This window comes from Phyllostomus discolor, chromosome 1, assembly GCF_004126475.2.
Source record: "Phyllostomus discolor isolate MPI-MPIP mPhyDis1 chromosome 1, mPhyDis1.pri.v3, whole genome shotgun sequence".
NCBI classification, from domain to species: Eukaryota; Metazoa; Chordata; class Mammalia; order Chiroptera; family Phyllostomidae; genus Phyllostomus; species Phyllostomus discolor.
Window position 1 is genome coordinate 183,268,991 of NC_040903.2, and position 27,327 is coordinate 183,296,317.

The 27,327-nt window shown below is 36.7% G+C and overlaps 1 protein-coding gene across 3 annotated transcripts in view; it reads left to right on the forward strand.

Moving 5' to 3' along the window:
* Positions 1-27,327, forward strand: part of TMEM260 (transmembrane protein 260) — a 58,344-nt gene that overhangs the window by 12,023 nt on the left and 18,994 nt on the right. For 2 of the 3 annotated variants that reach the window (XM_036010310.1, XM_036010321.1), the window contains exons 4-10: positions 10,401-10,578; positions 11,751-11,864; positions 17,653-17,847; positions 19,355-19,395; positions 22,361-22,444; positions 23,627-23,741; positions 25,252-25,421. In XM_036010310.1, coding sequence (XP_035866203.1) covers positions 10,401-10,578; positions 11,751-11,864; positions 17,653-17,847; positions 19,355-19,395; positions 22,361-22,444; positions 23,627-23,741; positions 25,252-25,421 — 897 coding nt within the window. The remainder of the gene's footprint in view (positions 1-10,400; positions 10,579-11,750; positions 11,865-17,652; positions 17,848-19,354; positions 19,396-22,360; positions 22,445-23,626; positions 23,742-25,251; positions 25,422-27,327) is intronic. The other variant, XM_028505809.2, reaches the window with a different exon arrangement.

Below are 27,327 nucleotides of genomic sequence, written 5' to 3' on the forward strand. Positions count from 1 at the left end.
TTTTTGTTATTTCAATCTTAAGTTTACTTCATATACCTTTAGGATCTTAACATTTTAAAATTATGCAGCATTTTCTAATTTTGAGTTAAGAAGGACTTAATGTGCTGTCTTGGCCAGAGCCTTTGAGAATAATACACTGGAATATACTTTCAGCCAATTTTGATTTTGCTCCTGAATACAAAATACACTGTCAAAATTGAGTAATATTGAGGTCTTGTGTGTTTTTAAACATTTCAAACAATATTGACAAAAATCTGTAATTTGGGAGTTATTTTAAACTGGGCTGTGCTTAAGAAGATAATGCCCCCCGTTGTGCAAGTTATTTGGCATACTCTGAGAACTTAGTAAAATGTAAATAATGGTGATTTCTATAAAGCCCAGTTCAGTGTTTTTCTGTTGGATATTCAGGTATAAGTTGATGGGATATAATAAGATGAATTGTTCTAAACTATGAATAGCTTTCTCATTTATTGGTTAATGTATAAATCTTACTTGTAATGGAAATTGTGTGATTATATTTTATTTATGGAAGCTATTCATAATCTTATTTCCTCCATTTCAGTGGTGCTTTTTTCCTTGTTTTTAAAGCTTTTAAGTCCCCCCCTACCCTGTTTTATTTACTGGTTTAAAATCGGGAATATTACTTTGTACTTTTCCTTTTAGTGTACTGGTGGTTGATATTTATGTAGCTGAAAATTCAAGGTAGAACAATTCTTTTCCTTTTGATTGACTTTCATGAAATAGAACAAACCTTGGTAGGATTGTATCTGGAGTGAAAGTAAATCTTTATAAAATGTGGACTTATTTGCAAATTTATTAAAGATGGAAATATTTTACATTTTTAGGTGCAGTTATTGGTGGCTTCAGAAATAGATATAACTCTAATATACTGTGTCCAAAGTTACTGATTTATGTTCATTAGATCTGAAAAATTAGATTCTACTACTCTCTAAATGGCCAGCAACTACAATTTGCATACAGTGCACCTGGCACATACTAGATGCTCAGCGTGTGTTTGTTGAATGTTGAGTTAATTGCCACCGAAAGAGAAAGGTCCAACAGTGCACCTTTCTTTTCAGTAGGTTGACTTTCCAGTTTGACCATTCTCCAGGTACACTGAAGAAATCAATATATAAGTGTTAATTATGTGAATGAGCTAGAAGGTAACATTTATATAATTTTCATGAACAAGGCCCAGAAAGACAAGGACTGGAAGGATGGAGGTGATAGGTTTGGTATTAATTGTTTCTTGCTTTAACCACACTGTCATCCATTGCATTTTTTTAGTTGTCAATTAGGGTTGACACTAACAGTAATTTATTTAACAGTAGTGCCTGGGTGCTGCACTGTGGCCTGTCTGCTGGACTCCACTTACTTCAAGGAATTTTCCATGTGGAAGGAAGGTAGCGTGCTCTCCACGTGGGGTTCTCTGCATGCAAGCAACACCGAAGGCAGACACGTTCATGGATCTTATGAAGCACATCAAATATGTTTTCTGAAAGAATTTCAGGTTTCTGTTATTTGTCTTTTGATGGAGGGTTAGACAAACATGTGACTACACATGAAAATCAAATACCATGTAGTGGAAAGAAAAATATACCTTATCATCAATAGCAAAGCTGTGTCAATGGTGTAAATTGCAACCTCTTGATTTATCCATTGTGTCAACAGATGAATAGTATTCTATCAGTGAGAAAACTACTGCACGTACAGTACCTTTATAAGGAATCTTATCTAGGTCTCATAGATTTTGTGGACCAAAGAGAAGGCAGTTAACCATAGAATTCTGAGCTTCACCTTTGTTGGAATGCTCTTAATATCATTGCATATTCCTTACCCTGCCCCCCTGCCAGGGGAGAACCTCTGGCGTTTGCATTATCTGGGTGAATTTTAAATAGTTGATCACCCTTCCCATGCTAGCTATTACAGTTAGGGTGTGTCTTTCCTCACTGACTAACCATATCTTATAGAATATGGGCTACAAGATTTTAGTGTCAACCCAAGTAAAAAGCAATTAGGTAGATGTATTCACTGCAAATATACTGCAAAATATATTTTATACTTTACATATTTTATTTACTAATTTATTTTTAATGTAAAATATATTTATTTATATAAAATAGAAGATACTTTAATAAATTTTGGATTGCTATTTTGAGTCATATCATTGATTTACTCTGTTAGTATGAGTCCTTGAAAACTGAGCATGCCTCAGTGATAGTGTAAAAACTGCAATTTTGATCATTAGTGTTGATGTGTGACTGTCTTTTATAGTACAATAGTTGTGTTATGAAAATAATCATAGTAATGGTATTTGATGTGTGATCTTTATAACAAATACCTATGATATAGGTATTTGATAGGTTTGACATAGGTTTGACATAGATAACATCTATGACAAATAGATGTTATCTCTATAAGTCAGGTTAGGTACAAAAAATATGATTTCATTTGAAGAAATGTCTCCTTTGATCTTCTCCTATGAAGTTCTATGAGAATTAGATTGAGAATAGAAAGATTTTTTCTCATCTTGTATCTAGTTTATCATAAGTGTTCTTAAATTACCATGGAAGATAGTTTATTTGGCAATTTAGTAGTGAGTTCTGGTGGAAAGACTTCAATTTATTCACCATCTCATTTGAATTTTTCTTCTTTTTCTCCCAAACTATTAGTTTTATTGAAGTAGTTTCATCAATTTAAGTAGAAAAATATGTGCCTTTTAATTTTAAGATGTTCACTCTACACATTATGTGTAAATAAATAAACATTAATTCCTTGGTTGCTTTTTAAAAAATAATAATTAAGCACATTTATTTAAAACAATAAAATGAAAATTGAAGGTAGGACTTATGGATTGCCAAGTGAAAACACAATGGTGTTTTCCAATTATGTCATTTTTAAGTTTTAAAAAAGCCATCAGACTTTGATCTCTGGGTACCCATTTCTATTCAGTACCCATTTAATACACTTAATAAGAATTTTGAACAGGGGTAACCATGCTAATCTTAGCAAAAGTAAGAAATACTTCTTGGGAAAGTGATGCTTATGATGAACTATACATAATCAGTGGGAATTGCCCAAGTGAAGGCGAAACAGTTCTGGACAGAGAACGTCATATGCAAAGAAGCCCCAAGAGGGAGAGAAGCAGTTTTTAAGTACAGGGACTTAGAAGTCAATTAGTGTTGCTGAAACACAAAGTCTGAGATGTGTTACATTAAAAAATGAAGCTACAGGTGGGCTGAGATCAGATCATAAAAGGTTTTGCCTATCGTGATGAGGAGCTTATAGTATTTTGTAATCAAAAAGGAGTCATTCAAGGGTTGGAGGCAGAAAAGTACAAGATCAGGTATGTTTTAGATCCATTGCTCTGGAGGCAGACAGTGTACAAAGCTGTTGCATTGGTGTGAGCCTGGGGTGATGATAGCAGCTGAAATAGGGCAGTGGTGGTATGGGTGAACAGAAGATGAGTTTTTCAAATGTTTATGAAGTAAAATTGGCGGGTTGTGATGTGTTAACAGGGAGAGAGGGAAGGGATCTTTAATGGTGGCTCCTAGGTCTCTTATGCAACTAGGCAGGTGATGAAAATCACTAAGAGAACATAAGAACAGGAGCCATTTAAGGAAAGAGGACGAGAAATTGATTTTGCACGTGTTGACATTGAAGTTGTCTGGGATATCCAGAGCTGGAGTGGCTCTGTGGCCCAGTGTACAGCCGTCAGTCAGAGACGTGTAAGTCCTGAATTAAGGGAGAGGCAGTGCGGGAGACAGATTTGGTTTCTTCAGTTTGTAGCTGGCAGTTGACATCAAGAGAGTAGATTAAGCCACCCAGGTGGAATAAGTAGAGTGAGAAGAACAATTGCCTGGGAGTGGAATCTTGGGAAACACTGGCTTCAAAGGGGTTGAAGCAAGAAGAGGAACCATTTGGAGAAAATACAGAAGGCAGATCCAGAGCTACAGATGGAAAACCAGAGGGATGAGAGGTCCCAGATGCCAACATGGTGGAGCTTGGCGGAGGCCGTGATGGACACAGCAGAGAGGCCCCAAAAGCCTATTGTATGTGGCCGTTAGGTGGCCACTGAGGACCTCAGCAAGAGCAAATCAATAGAGTGCTACGGTGAGAACCGAGTGTAGAGGTTGCAGATGTGGACCATGAGAGGCTAACACTGTGCCTAGCCATGACCCTGAAACTTCGCTTTGTGAAAGCACCCAGACATCTGCTTGCTCTGTAGTCACTTATCTCTGACTCAGGAGAGTGAAAGGAAGCATGCTCAGATAGCGCAACATGCCTTGAACAATATAATGGGACTGGCTACCTGCAGAGTCTGTGAAGGACTTGAAGGCCTTCTCCAAAGACTTCAGATTGTCCTCGTTCTTACCACTGCTGGCATCATTCTTTGGCTTGTCAGCAAGGCTCAGACTCGGCTTGCTGCGCACTGACATGGGGCGTCACACCTCCTTGTTAGAATGCATGTGATGTCTTGGCACTGGGCCGCACAGCTGTCTTCCTACGTGGCACTCACCCTGAAGACTTATTCACGTATGGTTTACTGCTTGTCCTTCAGGACCAATACTTAGTTTCAATGAAAATTTTAAGATTTTGAGAACAGCTTTATTAAACTCTTTTCCATCATGGGCTGCTTTCAACAGTAGCAGCATCCAGTCTTGTTTAACAGGGCTGTTGCACCCTTCAAGTCTATGTCCCCTCCCCCAGTCACTTTTCACTCCCTGTTTGACTTCGGCCTTCAGTCCACGCATTTCCTTGATGCCCCTCCACTTGTCTTCCATTTAACTGAGACTGAGAATGCTTTGTTCAGTCTTTTTGTCTCCTCCATCTACCCCCTGTGGTTTTACCTCCCTCTCTATCCAATGCAGGCCCCACAGTTCATGACTTAACTCCCTACCCCTCTTGTCATTCTGACTCACCCACCTGGTGAAGCCCCTAACCTCGGCTCAGACTGCTGCTGACTTCTCCACAGCCATGCAGACCCATGCGGCCACTCCACATCCACAGTCCCTGTGGTCTCCTGCCTTTGCTGGGCATTGAGGGCTACCCTCAAGTCCTTGTGTATCCCTCTGCAGCTTGCGGAGCTTTCCCTCAACGGATGTCTCAGAGCATCTCTACTTTTCCTGATCCACTAGTCTGTGCATGTTACACGGTCAGTAAATGTCGGTGGATTCTGAATCTTAGCATAAAGCAAACCTTTAAAGGCAGTAGGTGCATTTTAAGGGACATTCCCAGTTTGACTTATAAATTATACTGAAAACCTTTGATTGTACATTTTAAATGGTTGAATTATATAGCATATAAATCATCTCGATAAAGTTGTTTTTTACAAAATGAAACATTCAAATCTAGAATTTAAAAAAAAGAAAAAGGGAAATTAGCCCTGGGAATTTCTAAAAGGGCTGGATTACTAGTCTCTGAGCCTAGAACATCTATAGTCCTAGGCAGGTATGTTCTAGTGAAACCACCATGGGCTGTCATCTCTGGGCACCAAGCCCCCAGGTTACCTGGATTCTGAACATTGCCCTGAAAGTGCTGCCATCGTTTTCTATGGAAATGCTATAGAAATGCCACCAGCCATGTCTGACTGTATACTATTCCCATACCTGCTTCCTTGCCTCACCAGTTTCCAGTTGAAAGAATGGAATGGGTGCTTCTGATAGGCAGAGCCCAGGTCACACACCTCATGCTCTAGCTGCAAGGGAGGCTGGAAAGTATTTTGTATTTTCAGCATGTATAATAGGAGGGTACTATGCCTTATAAGCTGGGTATGCCTCAAGCATAGAAAGGGATTATAAATGTTGAGCAGAAAGTTTAAAAACAAAAGATCACCCTTTTGTTTTTACTTTATATTAGGACTACAGTACAAACTCCTGTAAGACTTACTTTGATTTCTAAGCAAGCTCATTTAGATGCTAAAAAGATCAAGATTATAGCTTTCATTTCCATTAATGGTTTTATAATCAGTTACCACTCTTCTATAACCTTCCTCAGCAGTCTAACAAATTATTTCTCTGATATCAAGGAAGATCAATTGTAAGATCAATCTGTGAATTATTCTTTGCAAGACCATCCTGACGTTAGCATGGGGGATGGGCAGAGATTCAGATTATAGGCCTTGCTAATGTAGGATTAGTCTTCGATAAAATGCTAATGTATACAACTAATAGTCTAAGGTGACTAGATAAATTTTGTCACTGAAGTTGATCATTTTACTTTACTCTTCAATTTTTAAAACCTTATGAAATAGTTGAGAAGGCAGTTAATTCCAATAATCCATGCCAGCAATTCAAACACTTCAGGATGTCTTCCTGAACATAATAACGTGTTAAAAATCATTGTAGATTAATGAGTCTTGAGTTTTCTTCCTGAGAATTCATACGTGTCAGGACTGTCACCTCTTTCAGTTCTCTTTAATTAACTGGTGGTTTTAAATTTTGACTGATTGCTCTTTCCTGGGTTGGCAGGAGAGGGAAAGGTAAAAACCAGTCTTGAGAAATGCTGAACACAATTCAAGCAGATAGTGTGTTGTTTTGATAAAAGAGAAATAAACACAATTCTAATAGTTGACATAACTTTTATTCTAGTCTGTTCTTCACTCCAGGGGGTGCATATTTAACCAAATAAAAGTATTTTATATCATTAATACAGAATAAATTATTTGACATTAAAACTAAAATGACCATCTTTTACCCTATAATTCAGTGGTACTAAATAGCTGGACTAACAATTTGAATCCTGGTTAATTGTCATAGGACCTTGGAAAAATCACTTTGCCTCTCTGGGACTCCATTTCTTCACTTGAAAATAGATCAACAGTATCTTTACATGGAATATGATTAAAATTAAATAAATTTATATATGCTAAGCACTTAGAACAATACCTGGCACATGGCAGGCAAAAAAAGTCAATAAATGTTAGCAAATTATCTGAGGAATTTATTGATTTTATTTTTTTAACTTTTTATTTTGAACATAATTTTAGGTTTATAGAGAAGTGGTAAGAATGGCCCAATTTTTGTATAACCTTCACCCAGGTTCCCCAAATGTTGATATTTTACTGCACTTTCTTCATCATTGATTTATTTTGTTTGTAAGCTACAGTGGATGGTACTCTTTTACCCATAACTATACTTTGAGGTATGTTTCTTAAAAACAAGATTATTTTTTTCAATATCTACAGTGCAGTTCACAAAATCAGGGAATGATCATTGATATGACATTATTATCTAATCTGTAGACTTGGCTCATATTTTGCCAGTTGTCCCAACAACACACTTCATAGAAGAACATCTCAGATTTGCCTTTTGTTCTATTGTGTCTGTTAATTCTTAATCTGGAACGGTTCCTCATAGAGTTTTTTTGTTTGTTTGGTTTTTAAGACCTTTAAATTTTTTGATACATATAAGCCAGTGATTTTATAGGACGTCCTTCAGTTTGAGTTTGTCTTTTCCTTCCTGGTTAGACTCAGGTAAAGCATTTTTGGCAGGAACATCATAGATACACCGTTGCATCCTTCTCCTTGAAGAGGTCAGGAAGCACACGACGTTTGTTTGTCCCATTACTGGGCTGTTCACTGTGATCCTGTGGATTAGATGGCGTCTGCCCCTGTAAAGTTAACATTTTCCCTTTCGTAATTAGTCTATTTATGGGGGATACCTTTAGACTCTGCACATGTTTCTGGCACTGCAAAACTTTACCCACTAGTTTAGTACACATTGATTAGTATTATGGTTGTGCAATGCTGATTTCTAATTTCATCGTTTCTTATACAGTTATTAGTTCTCATCCTATGGACTTTCTCTCCTCTCCCATTTAAGTATATCACTATACATTCATAGAGTCTTATCTATTCATTGGATTACAATCTATTGCTGTAATTATTTTGATGCTCAAATTATTCCCAAATTGTCTAGTGGGAGCCACCTTAAGCTGGCTCCTGTGTCTCTTGTTACATCTCCGAGCACTCCCTTCCTTTCTGGCACAAGGTGTTTCAGGTTCATTCTGTACTTGAGCTACCCCAGCCTTGGAATCAGCCATTTCTCCGAAGATACTAAATGATATTTAAGTAGAGGAAGGAACCTTGTATCTTATATTGACTTTCCAAAGTAATATTAACAGATGAACTGTAGAAGTTCCCTTAAAAATGTATTAATACTTTAAGAATAATTCATTCTCTCATTTCACTATGTTTCCTGTCTGTGTTTAGGGCTAGATGCTCCCAATATAGGTGAAGTTGAGCTCCAATTCACATTTCAAAAACAATGTCAAAATAATGGTTACAGACAATTAAATACTATAGATGTTCAGAGGTGGGCTAGAAACCTGGGAATTGAAGAGAAATTTGAGAAAAGAGTAGAGTTTGAATAAACACAAAGGAGCAGAGAGGACATAGGTTCCGTTCAAGGGTACAGCTTGAGCAAAGGTATGACACTGTCAACAGGCATGTTTCACTAGAGAATTCTGAGAAGACTGACTAGTTGGTGGAGAAAACAATGCTGATAGTTAGTGGCTAGGTGGGTGGGGTTCAGTTTATCGGGAGCCTGGACTTTAGGCCAACTCATTAAAAATTTATCCTGCAGGAGCCCTGGCTGGCGTAGCTCAGTGGATTGAGCGCGGGCTGGGAACCAAAGTGTCCCAGGTTTGATTCCCAGCTAAGGTACATGCCTGGGTTGCAGGCCATAACCCCCAGCAACCGCACATTGATGTTTCTCTCTCTCTCTGTGTCTATCTCCCTCCCTTCCCTCTCTAAAAATAAATAAATAAAATCTTTTAAAAAAAATTTATCCTGCAGGCAATGAAGAGTCCCTAAGTTTGGGGGCCAGGTGGTAATCAAGAGTATGTTCAGGAAGTTTAATCTGATGCAGTATTGCAGAACAAATTGAAAAACAGTACAAGTTAGATACCTCTTAAAATAACTGAGTCAGCCTTGACCAGTGTGGCTCATTTGGTTGGAGTGTCATCCCAAAAAGCAAAAGGATGTGGGTTCACTCCCCAGTCGGGGCACACACCTGGGCTGCGGCTTCAGTCCCTCCCTGACTGGGATGCGTACGAGAAGCAATCTATCCATGTTTCTCTCTCACATTGATGTTTCTCTCCCTCTTTCTCCTTCCTTCCCTTTTCTCTAAAAATAAATAAATAAAATATTAAAAATAAAGTGAAATAATTGAGTGAAAGGCCTTAGGAGTACAAATTGAAAGGAATTTGGTAGGAAGAAATGACTTCAGTTTCTTGAGTCAGAGTAACTGGGAGAATGGACACTGATGAAATGAGAAAATGATGATTTTTATAAAAGAAAGAAAACAAGTTGCAAAGAGAAACTGAAAGAAAAACAAATTTGGTGATAACAAAATTTTTATTTTAACTTTTTTTCCTATAAGGGTTAATTAAGAACCATAGAATTACTCCATAACTTTTAATACAAAACAGTATAATTAAAAAGTAATGCTGTGGGGCCATATGATATCATAATTATTAGATGCATTAATGCTTGCTGAATTTCATAACACTTGTTAGACAAAGATATTTATAATAGCTTTAATTTCCATAGCTTTAGATTCATAGTGAAATAGGAAGGTTTTTTTGGTTGATATGCACTAGTATATTCAACCATGTTACCAGTCTCAAACCCTGTCTCTGAATTGAAATCTAGATTCCTGACAGATTTGAAATATAGGGCTCTGGTTGGCATTTGGGAGAGTGAGAATACTGTTTCCAAGTGTAGCATTTGATTCCTTTTGTATTATTAAAATTCCCATACCCATTCCTGTTTTTAAAAAATATATCATTTTTAACTTCAACTTTGTGTAAGAAAGAAATCATCAGAAATTAAGAACTTAGCTAACAAAATCTTAAACTCACCGAATATTTGGTCATAAATATTGTGACCAAAACATGCTTTGCCGTACGTTGGGAAGTGAGTGCAGAAAGTACCTAGACCCAGACATTCCCAGGAAGTGAGAATGAAGAGTTCCTGAATTGATATTTTGGCATTTCATTCATTTTTACAATTAAACACATTTCAGTCTTAACCAGATTATCAGTCTTTGTGGATATAGCAAGAAAAATGACACAGGTTTGTTATCTCTCTAGCTACTATCTCTTCAGGCTTTCTGAACTGGCTTGAATCCTAGAGGTTACATCTGAGAACTAAACCTCATTTCACCCACAGGACACCAAACAGGTTTGTTCATTTGTTCGTTAATAGGTTAATATATGGACTCCCTAATTAAAATCTGTTGAAAAATACTATTACATGAAGGAATGTATTAGCCATGTAATGTGTTGGGAGAGTGCTGGGTGACTGTCATAAATTCTGCTGCTACAGTTTATAAAAAGGAAAATAAAGTCAGTTCTTCTTGTTGGGAAAGAAGATTTCATGTTATCTGTATTTGCAGGCTTTCTGGCTCATATGCTGGAGGAATCCTTGCTGCGGGGGTGTTTTCATTCTCTCGTCTAACATGGCAGTGGTCCATTGCAGCAGAGGTTTTTAGCTTAAACAATCTGTTTGTGGGGCTGCTTATGGCTCTTACTGTACACTTTGAGGAGGCAGCAACTGCACAAGAGAGATCAAAGGTAACCTATTTTGATCAAAGTGAAATCACTTTTTGTTTTAATTTTTACATACATGCTGAATTTCTTTTTAACTTTGGTTTAGGTAGCTGTTTATGTGTTCTGATTACTGTCAAGGTAATTTAGGCATGTTGAGAGAGAGAATATTCGCAGGTCTTTTACTGTGAACCATGAGAGCCTTTATAAAAATGGGCTTTTCCCCCCTTGGAGTTCAGAAGTCTTTTCAAGAATCAGAGGTTCTCAAACCCCCTTTGAGTCCTGTGGGAAAGACGGGCCTATTGGTTAGTTCCTCCACGTGTGTGTGTGTGCGCGTGTGTGCATGTGTGATTGTAAGATGCCAAGCTCTAGACTGACCACTTTAAATTATATACCATATGGTACCTTAACTTATTCCCTAGTTGCAAAAAAAACAAAAACAAAAACAAAACACATTTGTACTTTTTAAAGGAAGATATCAAATGTGAAATAAAGTAGTTCAGAAAAGATGACAATAAATTCTAAGGCAGGCCCTGTCATCAAGACACTCTGAATCACAGAGGACGCCTGTCCCCTGAGAGCTTCCAGTCCACACCACACCAGACCACCTTGGTGCAGGCAGCACCGCGCCGTCAGAGAATGTAGGGACAAAAACCACTGCGGTTTGTCTGTAGTTTCCGGAGACAGGTCTGTGTTGCTCTTCGAGGGTTTTCATTTGTTTGTTTCAAGTAAATTTTTTTTCTGATTATGAAAATAACACATGTTCAAAAAAAGTAAGAACACTACTCATCAATAACCAGATTCTAAATATGTTACATGTGTTGTATTTCATTTATTTAATTTAATAGAAGAAAAAGTAAAGCAAAGAATTGCTGAATTTTAGTTACAGATTTTACTTGAATAAGAATTACACAATATCCTATTACTGTGAGGACTTATCTAGTTATCATACGGGACTTTCTGAAATTCAGTTTGAAGACAGTCATTTAAGGTCAAATCATAATGTTTGATGAGAATGAAAAATATTAGTAAAAAATAATGGTGATAAATATTAGTGACTGGTAAATCATCTAAGCGATTGATTTTTAACCTGCCCTGTGGTATGCCTAGTTTTACTATAAAGAATAGCCTTTTACTATTGTGCTTGCTTAGAGTTTTAGGTGAGCATTTAACCTGATTTTTCGCTTGTTTATTTTCAGATAGCTAAAATCGGTGCTTTCTGCTGTGGCCTTAGCTTATGTAATCAGCACACAATAGTACTCTATGTTTTGTGCATAATACCATGGATTCTCTTTCGACTTTTAAAAGAGAAGGTAGGTTTTGGAATTTTGTAAAATTAAAAATTCATAATATTTTATTTAGGGCCAGGATAACATATCATGGGGCTTTAATTGTTTTTCAGTTTTACATATTACATAAATTACATTAGGCTCTAACAATATTTAAAAAATAGGGTTTACGACAATTATGTAGTATTGATTGCAGTGGCATCTGGCCTATTTTATTAATTTCTTGCAGATTCTGAATGGCCCTTTGATGAAAATAGGCCGAAAGTAAAATTTCTAAACTCTTTTATTATACATTCTAAGACAATGGATAGTGTATTAATAACAGCTCATTCTTTCATCCAGCTGTTTGTTGAGTGCCTGCTGTGTGCCAGATGCTGCTCTAGGTGCTAGAGATTCAGCTCCCAACAAAACAGACCCATCACTACTATTGTGAGATAAATAATAAGTCTCTGGTAAATACCTATTCTGTTTTCTCAGATTTCCCTAGAATTAAAATGATTATTTTAGTTTTTTCTCTGGAAGGAAAAATGGTTACGAATTAAATGGCGGTATAAAGCAATATAGAAAAGTTACGCCGTTAGGGCATAGGCCATGTAGGTAAAGAGAAGAGAGGGAGCTGAGTTAGATGCAAGTGCTCGGGAAGAGAGAAGTTCTTTATTCTGCCTGTCTTTCTCCCAGAGGTTGAAACAGTCTATGTACAAAGCCAGTGCTGGAGTGACTTTACTTACTTATTGCTTATTTGTTAATTATACCTCAGGCACACTAATAGTTTTATTATTTGTCACATATATCCAGCTATCATCAGAATTATATTAGAAAAACACATATAATAAATTATACAGAAAGATGGAAGTAATTCTATCAAAGCTTTAGATAATTGTATTTACTGTACTTTAATACATTTTATTTGTTAGCTTCTTGGCAACAAAGCAAAAAGAGTAATATGGAGTTATAAAATTTTTATTATATGATAAAAAGAAATAAAAGGGAAACATAATTGACAGGAAAGATGAACTTCTTGGAACTGAATTTTATTGTTAATTGTATAAGACCATATGTAATGAATAGTAAACAGTGTAATAAGCACTGTAATTTAATAATGGTCTTATCGAGTACACAGCAAGTTCCATTTATGGTCTTTTATCATATAAGCTCTTGATAAATAAGTGAGGATATAAAATTTAAAAATATAACTCAGCAAAGACTTCAGGAGGCCCAAACATTTTTCTTGTGAATTGATGGATCCACAGAGAGGGATGCATTGACATCCTGATATCAGTAATCTCAGCCAGGCTTCTTTTCGTTTTTTTCAGCTTTATTGAGAGATGATGTAACTTTAAAGTGCACAATGTGATTATTTAGCCTATGTATATATTGCAAAATGATTACAACAGCTTCATTACCTCACAGTTACAACTATGTGTGTATTGGTGCGTGTTGAGAACTTTTGAGATTTACTCTCTTAGTAGAGCATCTCTCAAATATACGGTGCAGTATCGGTGAGTATATACCATGCTGTGCATTATATCCTCAGAACCTATTCATCTTATAGCTAGAACTTTGTACCCTTTGGTTACTTTCACCCATTTCCCTCACTGTATAACCCCCATCTCTGGCAACCACCAATTACTCTGTTTCTAGGAGCTCAGTTTTTTAGATTCTACATACAAGTGAGATCATACAGCATCTGTCTCTCTCTCTCTGACTGATTCCACTGAGCACGATGCCCTCAAGGTCCATCCATGTTGTGTGGCAACATGGCAAGATTTCCTTCTTTTTATGGCTGAACAATATTCCAATGTGTATGCATATAGATACAGATATAGTTACCATATTTCCTTATCCCTTTATTTGTCAATGGGCACTGAGGTTGTTTTCATGTCTTGGCTATTATAAATAATGATGCAATGAACAGGAGCATGCAGAGGCAGTGATTTCACTTCCTTAGGATACACACGTGTGTATACCCAGAAGTGGAATTGATGGATCACACGGTAGTTGCGTATTTCATCTTTTGAGGAATCTCCATACTGTTTTTCAAAGTAACTACATCAATTTACATTCCCACCAACAGTGCCTAAGGGTTTCTTTTCTCCATGTCCTCATCAGCTCTTGTTATTTCTTGTCTTTTTAATAATAGCCATTATAATAGGCGTGAGGTGATATGTCATTGTGGTTTTGAGTTGCCTTTCCCTGATGATTAGTGATGTTGAGCACCTTTTCATATATCTGCTGGCAATTTGAATATCTTCTTTGGAAAAATGTCTATTCAGGTCCTTTACTCATTTTTTTTTTTTAGTCAGACTGTTTGTTTTTATTTGTTCATTTGTTTGCTATTGAGTTTGGTGAGTTCCTTATATATTTAGAATGTTAACCCCCCGTCAGATATGTGGTTTGCAAATACGTTCTCTCACTCCACAGGCTGCCTTTTCGTTTTGTGGACACGTGCTGCTTCTCCGCACAGCGCTTTCACTTTGATGCGGCCCCACTTACTCGTTTCTGCGTTCACGGCCTGTGCTCCTGGGGTCACGACCAACCAATCATTGCCAAGACGAGAGTCAAGGAGCTTTTTTCCTGCATTTTCTTCTAGGAGCTTTATGGTTCCAGATCTTACATTTAAGTTTTTGATCCATTTTGAGGTAATTTTTTCTGAGGAATGTAAGATAGGGGTCCAGTTTCATTCTTTTGCATGTGAATATCTCATTTTTCATGGTCTCTGTGTCAGTTTTTATGCTAGTACCGTACAGTTTTATAATATAGTTTGGAATTAGGAAGTGTGATGCCTCCAGCTTTGTTTTTTTTTCCATCAGGATTTCTTTGGCTATTTAGGATCTTTTGTGGTTCCGTATACAGTTTAGGGTTCTTTTTAATATTTTTTGTTAAAAAATGCCATTAGAATCTTGATAAGTATTGCATTGAATCTGTAGATGGCTTTGGGTAGTATGGACATTTTAATGATACTAATTATTTCAATCCATGAATATAGGATATCTTTCTATGTATTTGCTTCTTCAATTTCTTTTATCAGTGTCATAGAATTTTCAGTGTACAGATCTATCCTATCTTTGGTTAATTCTATTTCTAAGTGTTTTATTATTTTTGATGCTATTATAAATGGGATCATTTTCTTTTTTCTGGGTAGTTAATTGTTAGTACGTAGAAATGCAACTAATATTTGCATGTTGATTTTGAATTCTGCAACTTCACTGAATCTGTTTATTAGTTTATTAGTTTTCTGTGAAGTCTTTAAGATTTTCTATATGTAAGATCATGTTATCTGCAAACAGAGACCATTTTACTTCTTCCTTTCTGATTTGTACTTTTTTCTTTTTCTTGCCTAATTAATCTGGCTAGGACTTCCAATACCATGTTGGATAGGAGTGGTGAAAGTGGGCACCCTTATATTTTTCCTGATCTTAGAGGAAAAGCTTTCAACCTTTCATTATTGAGTATGATGTTAGCTTCGGACTTGTCATATATAGCTTGTATTGTGTTAAGGTCTGCCCTAGATAAGTTAAATCAGAATTTTGTAGGGTGCTCTGCAGATGGGCAGAACTGCTGGCTGGAATCTCTGCTCAGGTATGCAGGAATACAGTTCCCCAAGATTGGAGCACCAGTTGCTTTGTAAGCCCAGCTTCCCTTCTCTATCTGTCTGATCCTCAGTGGTTCAGCCCTGCCAATGTCCCCAGTGGTTCCCATGAGGTGACACTAGAGTGGGCTTCCTGGAAAGCATCCTGCAATACTGGAGGAGCTGGATGTCCCCTTGGGCTCTTCCCCCCCCCCCCCCCCCCGCAAAAACCACAGCCCCAGAGGTGCCCTCCTTGTGCAGTGCTGTGCTGGGCTGGAGAAGGTGCGATGCAGTCACTTCTGATGCCGTCCTTCTCAGGCTCTGTGTCCCAGGGGCGTGCTTCCGCCTCCCTCTGGATTCCGGTATTTTCACAGCGGTGTTTCGTCTATGGATCATTGTTGGTTGGTCTTTTTGTGAGGAGGGTGGAAGTTAGGAATGATCTGTGTTGCTGCCTGAGTGGTGTCACTCTTAGCCAGGCTTCTGACATTGGAGAAGGTACATTCAGATGTCAGAGAAGTGCATTCCCTGGCAAGAACCTAGCAGCCAAGTATTTTGTGTTAGTTGATTGAGAGGAGGCCCGTATGCTTCGTGTAGAACATGCAGGACTCAGAGCTGACAAGTTAGGAAGCTGCTTTGAGAGCCTGTTGGCCTTGTACTGAGATCAGCTACTAGTGAAGGATGACATTTTTGGAAGTATGACTCTTCAAAGGACGCTTTATTTCTATTCTTTAATAACAGAGGCCAGAAAAGAAGGTCTACCCATCATGTGACAGGGTAGTTGGATCTGAGGCAGAGGAAGAAGTCCTGAGTCAGCTGGTTGCAATTCTGGCTGCTCCTTAAATTATCTTGGAAGCTTTAAAAAATAAAGTATGTGTGGATATGTGTAAACATATATTAATGTGTGTATATATCTGTGTATTTATGTGTGTGTGTATATGTATGTATGTGTGATGCCACCCTAAAATAATTCTGACTTGATCTGGGGTGAGGCCCAGACATTGATACTCTTTAAAAGCCCTCCCAGTGGTTCTAGTACACGTACAGCTGGGAAGCATTCTCCTGGACCCTGCGAAGTAGCTCGTACGGAACTGTCTCCCTAATTATTTCCTGCAAAAGGAAAATCCTGCAGCAATTGCTTCTTCCCATTCTAAATTGATCTTTATAATATGTATAAACTGCCAAAATACAAACATTCACTTTCTTTAAGACTACTTTTAAGAATAGCAAAGGCATGTTGTTTGGTTAGTTATTTCTTACACTCTTTTGATGCCATCATTTTTATGCATCTCATTACCACTTTAGAAATATCAAATGAAATCAGTACAATAATAAAAGCACTCCATAATCAATTAAGAATGTTTATTTGAAAATGCTAATATAAGGCAACTGCTTATCCTACAACTGGTGAATGTGAGTCTTGGTTCTTATATTTATTGTCACATGTGAATTCCCTTTTTTAAAGGAAAAATTAGGAAGTTCCAATGATAATATCTGTAAGAGATCCCCTTTCCTAATTACTAAAGTGACCACTATTTGAATCTTTCTAGTAGTACATCAGAATTCTTTTGGGCTTAACCTTTATAAGAATTTGTCAATATTATTCCTTGTCTTAGAAATGTGCAGATGAGAAATATATTCTCATAGAGACAACATTGTTACATGGAACAACAAATTGCCTTTAGTACTCCATTCTATATGTAAATTGAGAATAAAGAGCATTTAGGTAAGTTAGTAGGTTATTTAAAAGTTAGCTTCATTTGTGCCAAGTATTTCCATGAAATGCCCAAAACTCCTGTAGGAAGAATTATATTATCAATGTATAATCATAACAGAGCTAAAGTCTATTCCTGATGAGAGTGATGAAGCGAGTTGGCGTTAGGACAGTATTTTGGACATATTCAAAATCAGCCGAACGGCTTCATCACCTCCACGTGGGTCCTCTCAGTTGTGCACTGCAGCTATCGTGACATGGTTTTTAGATGTGAAAGGTGCAATAAACATGGTACTTATGAGTCTTTGCTTATAATATTTGCTTCACTCAGATTTTATCTGCCATGCAGAGGCATTCAGGCTGATGCAATTTTCTAGTAATCCATGGTAATCAGAAGGTTTAACATAGTATTCTGTGGTGACTTAATATAAATTGAGAGATCAGCTCTGAGTAAACATATTTGATAGTTTTCTTGATGTGTTTTTGAAGTTCCAGGGTGAATCAACTAGAATAAACATTGTCACACAACACAATGTGCTCTGATGCAGGAACTGTCCCTGGGGTCTTTGGTGACGTTGAGTCTGTACTTCTCTGCGGGTTTGCTGCCCTATGTCTACCTCCCCGTCTCGTCCTACCTCAACCAAGCCCGCTGGACCTGGGGAGACCAGACGACGTTGCTGGGATTTTTGACTCATTTTCTCAGAGAAGAATATGGAACATTCAACCTGGTAAATTTATATTTAAATCCCTTTTAAGGAATAAGTGCCAAAATTTCTGTGTTTTGCCTGGACCTCTATTGAAAAAAAGAAAGAAAGAAAGAAAACAAGTTTGTTAATGACAGTATGTAGAATTTTCATTTCAGTTATTTATGTAACAAACTATCCCATTGAAATGTGGTCTTTAATATATGTAAGAAAAAAATAGAATCGCTTAACCTGACATCACACTGTCGTGTATTGTGAATGTATTTTTAGGATGACCAGGGTTAGAAAGACTGCCGCCGGCCCTTGGAGCCCTTCCGCAGTGTTGGGTATCTCTTTGAGCTCTCGGTCTTTGATTTAAAGTGTTTGGAAAAGACTAAAGAAAAGAAAACCCCTCAAAATCTTTAATTTACCTTGAGCAAAACTTTCTTCTCACATACTTGATTAATAGTGTTCATGTTAGTGTTTAGTGTAATTCCTATGTGTAAATGCTTTATAAAATGTAATTTCACTAAACGTGTGAAATTTAGTATGTTCTAAAGTTTAGAAGTTCAAAGGTGCTTGTTTTCCCTAAAACATAAATTAGGGGAAAACATTAAAGTGGTTACAGTAAAGGTTATCTGAAAAATAAAAGGATAAACAGGTGGTTTTTTTATTAAAATAAAATTTTAATACCGACAGTTGTACCAGATTTTTCTTCATGGTTTTTAGCTTTTTGTGTCTTAAGAAGGCAAATCTCAGAAGAGTGCCTATTAAATGACACCATTTATACAAAATTCTAAGCCATGCAAAAACAGTAAAACTGTATGATTTTAGAAAGTAGGAGAATAATTCACACAAGGTCCACGGTAACAGTTACCGCTGGGGGATGAAGCCGGCAAGGCTGCGTGGGGCACCTTATGGTACTGGTGCAGTTCTGCTTCTTAAATGAGGGTGGGGCTGTAGAGTTTTTAAAACTATCACTTAAATATATATTTAAGTGATATGTTGTTTGTAAGTCAGAAATGCTTCATAATAAAATAGGGTAATAAAAGGATAATTACTTTTTACTTAAGAGTTTGACACTTTAAATGTATATTCTTGTTTATTTATGTTGGTCATTCCATTAAAGTTTTGCATGAGGACCATTCCAGATTTGAAATTTGTATAATTGACACATAATTGTGACATTATAGACTAACAGGTGATAATGAGCTCTAATCAAAGTGCCCCCAAAAGAGCTTAAAGAGATTCTAACAAAAGTGTGAAGTCTGTCAATTCAGTAAGGTGTTAATCATTTCTGCCGGAATAGTTAAACTGATTTTTAGCCAACTATTATTTCTGAAATTCTTCCTAAAGGATGTCCATGTTTAGTTTTCACTGATTTTGCTTTAAAAATTCACTAAGACTCTGAAGTAAAGACTTTGAATAAAGAGAGATGTTGCATTATATATTTAAAGCATGTTACCTTTTAAATCAAGATAGTTAGATACAATATCCCAACAGAGCTTTAGTGTACTGCTTATGTAAATAAACTTTTTTCATTTATGCTTAGGCTAAATCCGAAATAGGATCCAGTATGTCTAAAATTTTAATGTGAGTATGAAATATTTGAAACTATTTTTAAATTAATTTTCTGTTTGTTTCTTTAAATGGTTTTTGGGGTTTCTGAGTTTCTCTCTTTGTGAAGTGGTGTGTCTGTGAGTAGTTTTTACCCATACAGCTAGCAGTTGTTTTGCATATTGTCAAATATTCTACCATTTCCTTCAATAAGAGAAAACTTAAAATGAGCAATAAATGCAACAGCAAGTGAGGCTATTAGGAGACTACGTAGAACCTATAAAACTAAAATGTTTCAAGTTTCACTTGATAGAAAATTAGCCAATATAGTGTTGCTTTATAAAAAAATTATGCCTTAGCCTGGTTTTATGTATCTTCTTTCTTCCACAGACATTTTGTAACATGGTATTTATTCACTCGAACAATTATTTTCTTGGTATCTTGGATTGGCTGTGCTTTCTTTTTTAATTCTTAGAGCTGAGTTGATTAAATGTCTCTTAAACGTTTTCCTTTAGGCTGTCCTTAAGCTCTTCTTTTGACTCACATATTTTTAACATTCAACCTTACTGAAAGCCAGCTCAAGAAAATATATTTCATCTCTATGATCTGTGAGCATTTTTTGGAAAATGGGTTAATATATTTTTTTAAACCTACACAGATCAAGACAATTTGTAAAATATCCTTACCAAGCCTGTAATATTTTTATAGTAATTTTCAATATAAAATTAGGGAAGAATAGTTTTCTACAACGCTAAAGTGATATCTAATTATTAATTAGGAATTCTCAGGGCTTTTCAAAAACCATTTTAAAAATACGGGGAGAATATTTCAACTCTATATATGAATTAGTTCATAGGTTTTCACAATTTCTATCTTGTTTATTTGCTAGCTTGCTTTCTTCCTTCCATCTTTCCTTCTTTTCTTTTTAGATGACCTTTTCCCCTTCTTTCCATAAAAAGAATATTCAATCATTATGAAAAGTTTAGATAATATAGTTAAGCAAAAATAATAAAATGAAACTTACTGTAATTCCAACATGCAGAGATAACCATTATTATTAATCCATTAAGGTTTTTATGTATTCTTTCAATATTTTTAATATTTTTTATTTTTAAAAATGGGATCATAATATACAAGGGTGGACAAAAGTAGGTTTACAGTGTTTTGTATGGAAAAATAATAAATAAATAGTAATGTAAGAGTAAACTCTGTTTTGTATACTCACAACTGTAAACCTACATTTGCCCACAGTACACAGCTGATTTATGGCCTCTTGTTTTTAGTTTATACTGTATCTTATAATATAGTATAAGAAAAATATGTTCCTGCCACCAATTTATTCTTATATAACCTTTGGTGGTTCTCCAGTTGATATTAAATATTTCTTTGTGTGTCTGATGGAGACCTTTATGTCCTCTTTTTCTCTTTTGCCGGAGAAGGTAGCATCTTGCTCAGTTTCCCTTTGAAAGATAAAGGCAGGTTTGCCAATGTCTCTGGGCTTTTACTTTGTCCTGCTTTGCTCCACACTGAGGGACTCTCTGCCTGCTCTGTTCTACCTGCCTTTTGGGGTTGCCACCACACTCGGGATGGCTGGTGTATTTTACATTCACAAATCTCACATAAACTCCAAAGCACTCTCGAGAGCAATCCTAGACCACACATCTGACTTTTATAAGTTGCACTTAAAAGTCATCTATTGGGGAAGTAGAGGTCTCCTTTTCATTGAAATAATAGCAGTTTGGTTACATGCCTAGAAAAAACACCGAACAAAAATGAGGACCACTCACTGTTTGTTTGAACCAAATCATAATGTGAAAATGGAGGCATAATCTTTGCACGCTGATTGAGTGAGAGAATCTCTAATGTCTAATTGTTTCAGGTGGACAAGAGTGTTGAGAAAGGGAACTCATAATTAACTTACTAGAAAATCCTTGAGAATGGTGGAGCCTGATCATCTACCCTTTGCCAGTCAAGCAAATTAAATTCTTTCCCCACATGCATCTCTAAATTGCAATCCTGTACAAGGCAATTATTGAATCTAACCCTAGGCCGTGTTTTAGAGCTTACATTTAAGCAACAGATCTCCAAGAATTAATTTTGAGACTGACTTCACTCCTTTTGAAGAATGGCCTGAAATGGGCCCCATTCTGGAATCAATTTTTCAAGTGTATTTGAAAATGAGTAAGGACATCTTCCCATAGTAGATGAGTCTCCATTAGTAAAATGCACATTGTGTGGCTTCCATAATTATGGCGTCACATTTTCTCTAGTGAAATTGCTGGTAGGGAGAAGAAAGTTCTTGGAGATGGTGTATAGAATCATTTCTTTTTCAAAAAATGGAGACTGCTAGAGCTATCTTAGAACTCAGATACCACTTGGAACATGCTCATTAGTTAATTAGTTTATGGAGCTCCTAATCAAAGAATTTAGTTTAATTGTAAGGAATAAAGGATACATTTCTTAGAGACTCCTTGAACATTTTTTGAACCAAATAATATAGAAAACAAGGAAACCTTTTAAGGAAGAAGGTAACCCAGGAAAGAATGATTGGAGATCATTTCTCTTTTTTTATTCATGATTGAATCTCCAAAAAATGATTTGAATTAATTTTGTCTTCAGTTACTAACCCTGGAGGCTGTGAAGTTCACAAACCCATTTCAGATGACTTCTTATCAAACCAGTCAGGTGTACCCCAGTATCACAAACACTGAAGAATTATTTGTTCTGATGCTACCCCAAATTATACAAGTCAGTGACCAAATGTTACAACCGGAAAACATCTTAAAACTCTTTAACTCTTTCTTATGGCACTTTTTTTCCTGAATTTGAAAGAAGACAAAATAATTTTCAAGTCTGACTTCAATCTTTAAAATTATTCAGTAATATTATTCATTATTATTCAGATTATTATTCAATAATCTGATGTATTATACAAAGAAAGTTTTATTTGGAATAAGCAAATTTGTTTTCTGCAAACAAAAACCTGGATTGTCTTTTACAGCTCTCAAGCAACAAATATGAGGACTGAACTCTCATTCAACATTCAAGCCCTTGCAGTTTGGGCTAATATATGCTTAGTAAGAAAGTAAGTAATATATTTTTTCCATTATTTTCCCCATGTTTATTAATTAAGTTAATATGTTCAATATGTCATTGTAGAACATTACCACTAGTATTTTATATTCCAAATAAATGACTCTAACCACTTCTATGAAAGCAAATATGTATTACTTTCTTGCTAGGATTTTTTTTTCTGATTACAAATTGGTGGTTTTGAAAGATTGAGCCAAGCACTACAATACAATACAATTTAACTAGGAAAGTCATTTAATATCTTAAACTTTGGTTTGATCCCTTACTCTGCCCATATCCAATTATTATTATTGCTTTGCAAAAGAAGCAAACAATTATTTGAATTTCTTTGAAGGTAAAAGTGACCTCCAATGATAAAAGAAAACCAAAAAAAATAGCACTATTAACCTGCATTGATTTGTTCCTTTACTTTCTAGCCTGTCAAATGTATTTTTATGTAAATGTATACATGTATATACATTTATAGTTTCATTTCCTTAATACTTAACATTATATTTTAAGCATTTCCCTATATCATAAAAAACATTTAAAATCACATAAATGTCTGTATAATAGTCCATCTTATAACCTAAGAAAATAAACATTCTCCTATTTGAAGATCTTTAGATAGCTTCTACTTTTTTTCACTATTGTAAGTGATATCAAAGCATTTTTATAGATTAATATTTATCCACTTTTCTGGTTATTGCGTAAAGATTTATGCATACATGTGAAATTACTGAGTCAATGAATGTGAATATTTTTAAGGCTCTTGATGTAAAGTATCAAATTTACTTTTCTTAAATATCGTATCAATATACATTCTTATATAACCTTATTCTCGACAATATTGAAATTTGTCATTGTATTATTTTGATACATAAAATTATCCTTTTGTTTTGCATGTGTTAAGTGTATCTCAAATTTAACAAGATTAATCATTTGTATATCTTCTGCAAATTTTAACTTTATATCTTTGCTGCATACTTTCTGTTGTCTGTAGTACATATACAGTCTAGTTTATCACTGTATTTTAGTTATTTATTCCAATTCAGATTTGAAAAACTGAGATCCTTTGTTATTCCTACTTAAAAATGGAAAGTTTTAAATATTTTCCTATAGTTTAAAACTATGTAATATTATTGGTGATATTTATGTACATAAATAATTTTGGACATATTTTACCTTTTTATAGGGACAGACAGAATGCATCATTAGTATGGCTTTTTACTGGAATGTTTTGCATTTACTCATTGTTCTTTGCTTGGAGGGCAAATTTAGATATTTCAAAACCACTTTTCATGGGTGTGGTAAGTTCTATTTAGATATATCCTTTGACCAGAAAGTTTGTGAAGCATGTACCAATTTGATTCTTGTCTCTCATAAATCCTTTGGAAAGGAAGGTTATCTCAGAAATAGTTAAAATTGCACATACATTGTTATAAATCAAAAGTTATGCCCTGGCTGGTGTGGCTGGGTGGATTGAGTCCTGACCTGTGCAGGTCAGGAAAAGTTGCTGGTTCAGTTCCTGGTCAGGGTACATGCCTGGCTGCGGGCCAGGTCCCCAGCTGGGGATATTTGAAAGGCAACCAATTGATGTATCTCTCGCACACTGATGTTTGTCTCCCTCTCTTTCTCCCTTTCTTCCCCCTCTCTAAAAATAAATAAATACAGTCTTTTTTAAAAATTAAACTGAACCAATAAGGCAAAGGCCTCTTTTTAGGGAAAAAAATGTATTGTTTAGGTAACATAATAGTTAAATAGAAAAATCCATGTAAGGTAGATTTAAGTTAGTCATTTTATGTGTGTACTTATAGATACAGGTACTACTGTATTTCAACTGAAATTTTTTTAAAGCACAAAGAAATATGAATTGTAATCAGGGGTTCTTATCAACACATTGTACTTATTATTTCTTACTTCACCAGTTCAGGCCCATGCAAAAGAGCGGTCACATTTCTATTTTTTCCTGGCTGCCATTTCTGGGGTTCTCCTTATAATAGAAACTCTGTAAATGTAGATAGCTCTTTTCTGACAGCTGAAACAGTTTTTGCGGTGTTCAAGTGGCCTGGTAAATATAGCCTATTTAGTCACCTGAGTTCTGAATCATTTAAGAAATAAGGTAGACTAGTACAACGAGTGGGAGAACCACCTTTATTACTGATAATGCTGAGACTGGAGAATGTGGTTTATGTCGGTGAGCAAGAGGGTTTCCTCACCCTGCATCTGGAATAGGCAGACTTTCCCAGTAGTCACAGGTAGTGCTGCCCAGGGCCAGCCTTCCCCACCCCACTGGTGCCTCAGGGACCCAGTCTGCCACTGGACAAGTGCTTCCAGTGGGCAGCTCATTCCCAAGTGAAAGAGAGAGGAAAGAGGAGGGCTATGCAGGCCCAGTCTCAGCTCCCAGACTGCCCAGTCAGCTCAGTCCCTGCAGTGCTATAGGAAGAAGTAAGTGAGAGGGCAGAGAGAGAGAGGCCAGGGATGTTAAACCAGCAGAACTTCTGCACATGGAAAGGAACATCAGGAGTAAGGATCCACTTTGTAGATCCCATATTGCAGGAGTTCAATGTGAAGTCCATAGTACTGAAAAGAATGTATAGATCCAAAAAGAGAGATTCACATGTCAAACTAGAAAGAAGGAATGTTTGAAAATCAAAAACTAAAGTAACATAAAGCTGGATTGGGGAAGTCCATTAACAAGACCTGAGTGACAGCAGCCACAAGCAACCAGGTGTATGCAGTGTATTTTAAAAATAGACAAGTACCAGATTGTTTGCAAACCAGCCAACTGGACGTACTGTTTGTGTGCCCCTTTGGCAGGTGGAGCGGTTCTGGATGCAGAGCAATGCAGTGGTGGCCGTCCTCGCTGGCATCGGGCTGGCTGCACTTGTGTCTGAGAGTAACCGAGTGCTGAACACCAAGGGTCTTCAGTGTCTGGAATGGCTTTCAGCAGCTCTTTTTGTAATTTACCAAATATATTCTAATTACAGGTAAGAAGTGGTTTTTTTACAAAAGGAAGCACTCAAGCTAGAGACTTCAGATAGTTAGGTTCTAGGACTTTATTTCATCTCTGACTTCCACTGGTTTTCAAAGGGAGACAGCATGGTCTCAATGCCATGGTTCTTCAACTTTTGAACCACACTCCCAGTGTGAGTGTTGTGTGGTTTAGGGCATTGCAAACAAAGGTTCCAGGGGTGCACATGCACTGTTTGTATGTTTTCCTCTGAGGAGCCCTAGAGATAGCTTGTGGAATCTGCAGTGCATGTAAAAGACCACTGAGATGGAGAGTAAAGATACCTGGGGCTTCTTGTATGCCTGCAGGTGATTCACTCTGTGTTTCAAGGATTTCATCTTCTGAGTGGAACCTGGTCCTTAGCTAGTTCATCTGTAGTAGTGAATATTAATTATTTTGAAATAAAGTTCTAAAAGTTTCTTAACCCTTAGGCATCATTGGTGTTCTGTGTATTTTTCAAAATCTTTTAAATAACGATTTTAACGAAAAATCTCAGTCTATGATGAAAGATGTCCGAGATTTAGATGACAGTTCATTTGTTTCCAGCAGTATTGAGTAAACATTGCAGAAGAAGAGTCCATTGGAATTTTGTTATAGTAAGATTTGATTGGTATTTTACAAGGTTAAATTTTCTCTTCCAACTTAACTCTAAAAAAAAAACTGATGTTCTTTGTGATGCCTGCGTAGAGCCAGAGTTAGGGATGCTACGTCACCAGGAGAGGCTGAGTGGGATCCCCAAACGCAGCTCCGTTGCTACCTCAAGAAGTATTTGCCAGGCCTGCAGTGTGTGCTCACCCAGCCTTTTCTCATCCCAGTCTCCACCCGGCTCCGGTCTTCAGGGCAGTCCATAGTCAAGACCAGGGATGTCAGCACAGGCTGGGTGGTTTTATCTTGTTTCGATTCTTTTATTTGCCCCTGGTGGCTGGAATAGATAGGAATATTGCCGGCTGGTGAAATGTGACGCATCACCTGCAAAGTGAGGATTCCCACAAGGAAACTGTTTCATTGGTTACAAAAGCAAGGATAGTATTTTGTTCCTGGAAGTGTTTGTTTGCTTTGTGGTACTATCCTGGTGATTCAGATCTAGGCTGTGTTTCTCAGTACCATTAAATGTAATGGGCCTGGTAAGAACAGGAAGGAATGGCTTGTTCAGTTTTTTCTTAAACTTTTATTCTTGTGGTCTTCTTCTTTTATGGGAAGTGCTCAGAATCCACACTAGTTTTTCTTGAAAGTAGAACATGCACTTAATCATTGAAGGGAGTTGGACTGCTTTTGTTACGATGCCTGGAGAGAAGTAGCAACCGAGCCCCCTCTTGCTTGCCTCCCTTCTCATTGGTCTCATTCCCTAATGATTTCTTGGTCTGTGAGGGAGGGGAAGGGAGTGAGGAACACAGGGAGCCTGTGGTTCATGGGAGGGAGTGGTGCAAAGGATCAACTTTGCAAGAGTTAGATGTCACCTTGTTTTCCAGAAATGGGCAAATTTCTTTCTCTTTTTTTTAAGATTATATTTATTTACTTTTAGAGAGAGTGGAAGGGAGGGAGAAAGAGAGGGCAAGAAACACTGATGTGCAAGAGAAACATCGATCAACTGGTTGACTCTCACACACGCTCAACTGGGGACCTGGCCTGCAACCCAGGCGCATGCCCTGACTGGGAAGCAAACTAGCAACCTTTCAGTTCACAGGCGGGTGCTCGATCTACTGAGCCACACTGGCCAGGGCTCTTTTTGCATTTCCGAATCTTCCTAAAGGGAATTAACATGAAATTACCTTAAATTCTAAGTGGAATCAGAAACCTTACTTCTTTTTAGTGAATTGGATATACTTTTAGGAAAATAAAGTTCTTGAGCACTAAATGATTTTCTTTTGATGGAAATAATTATA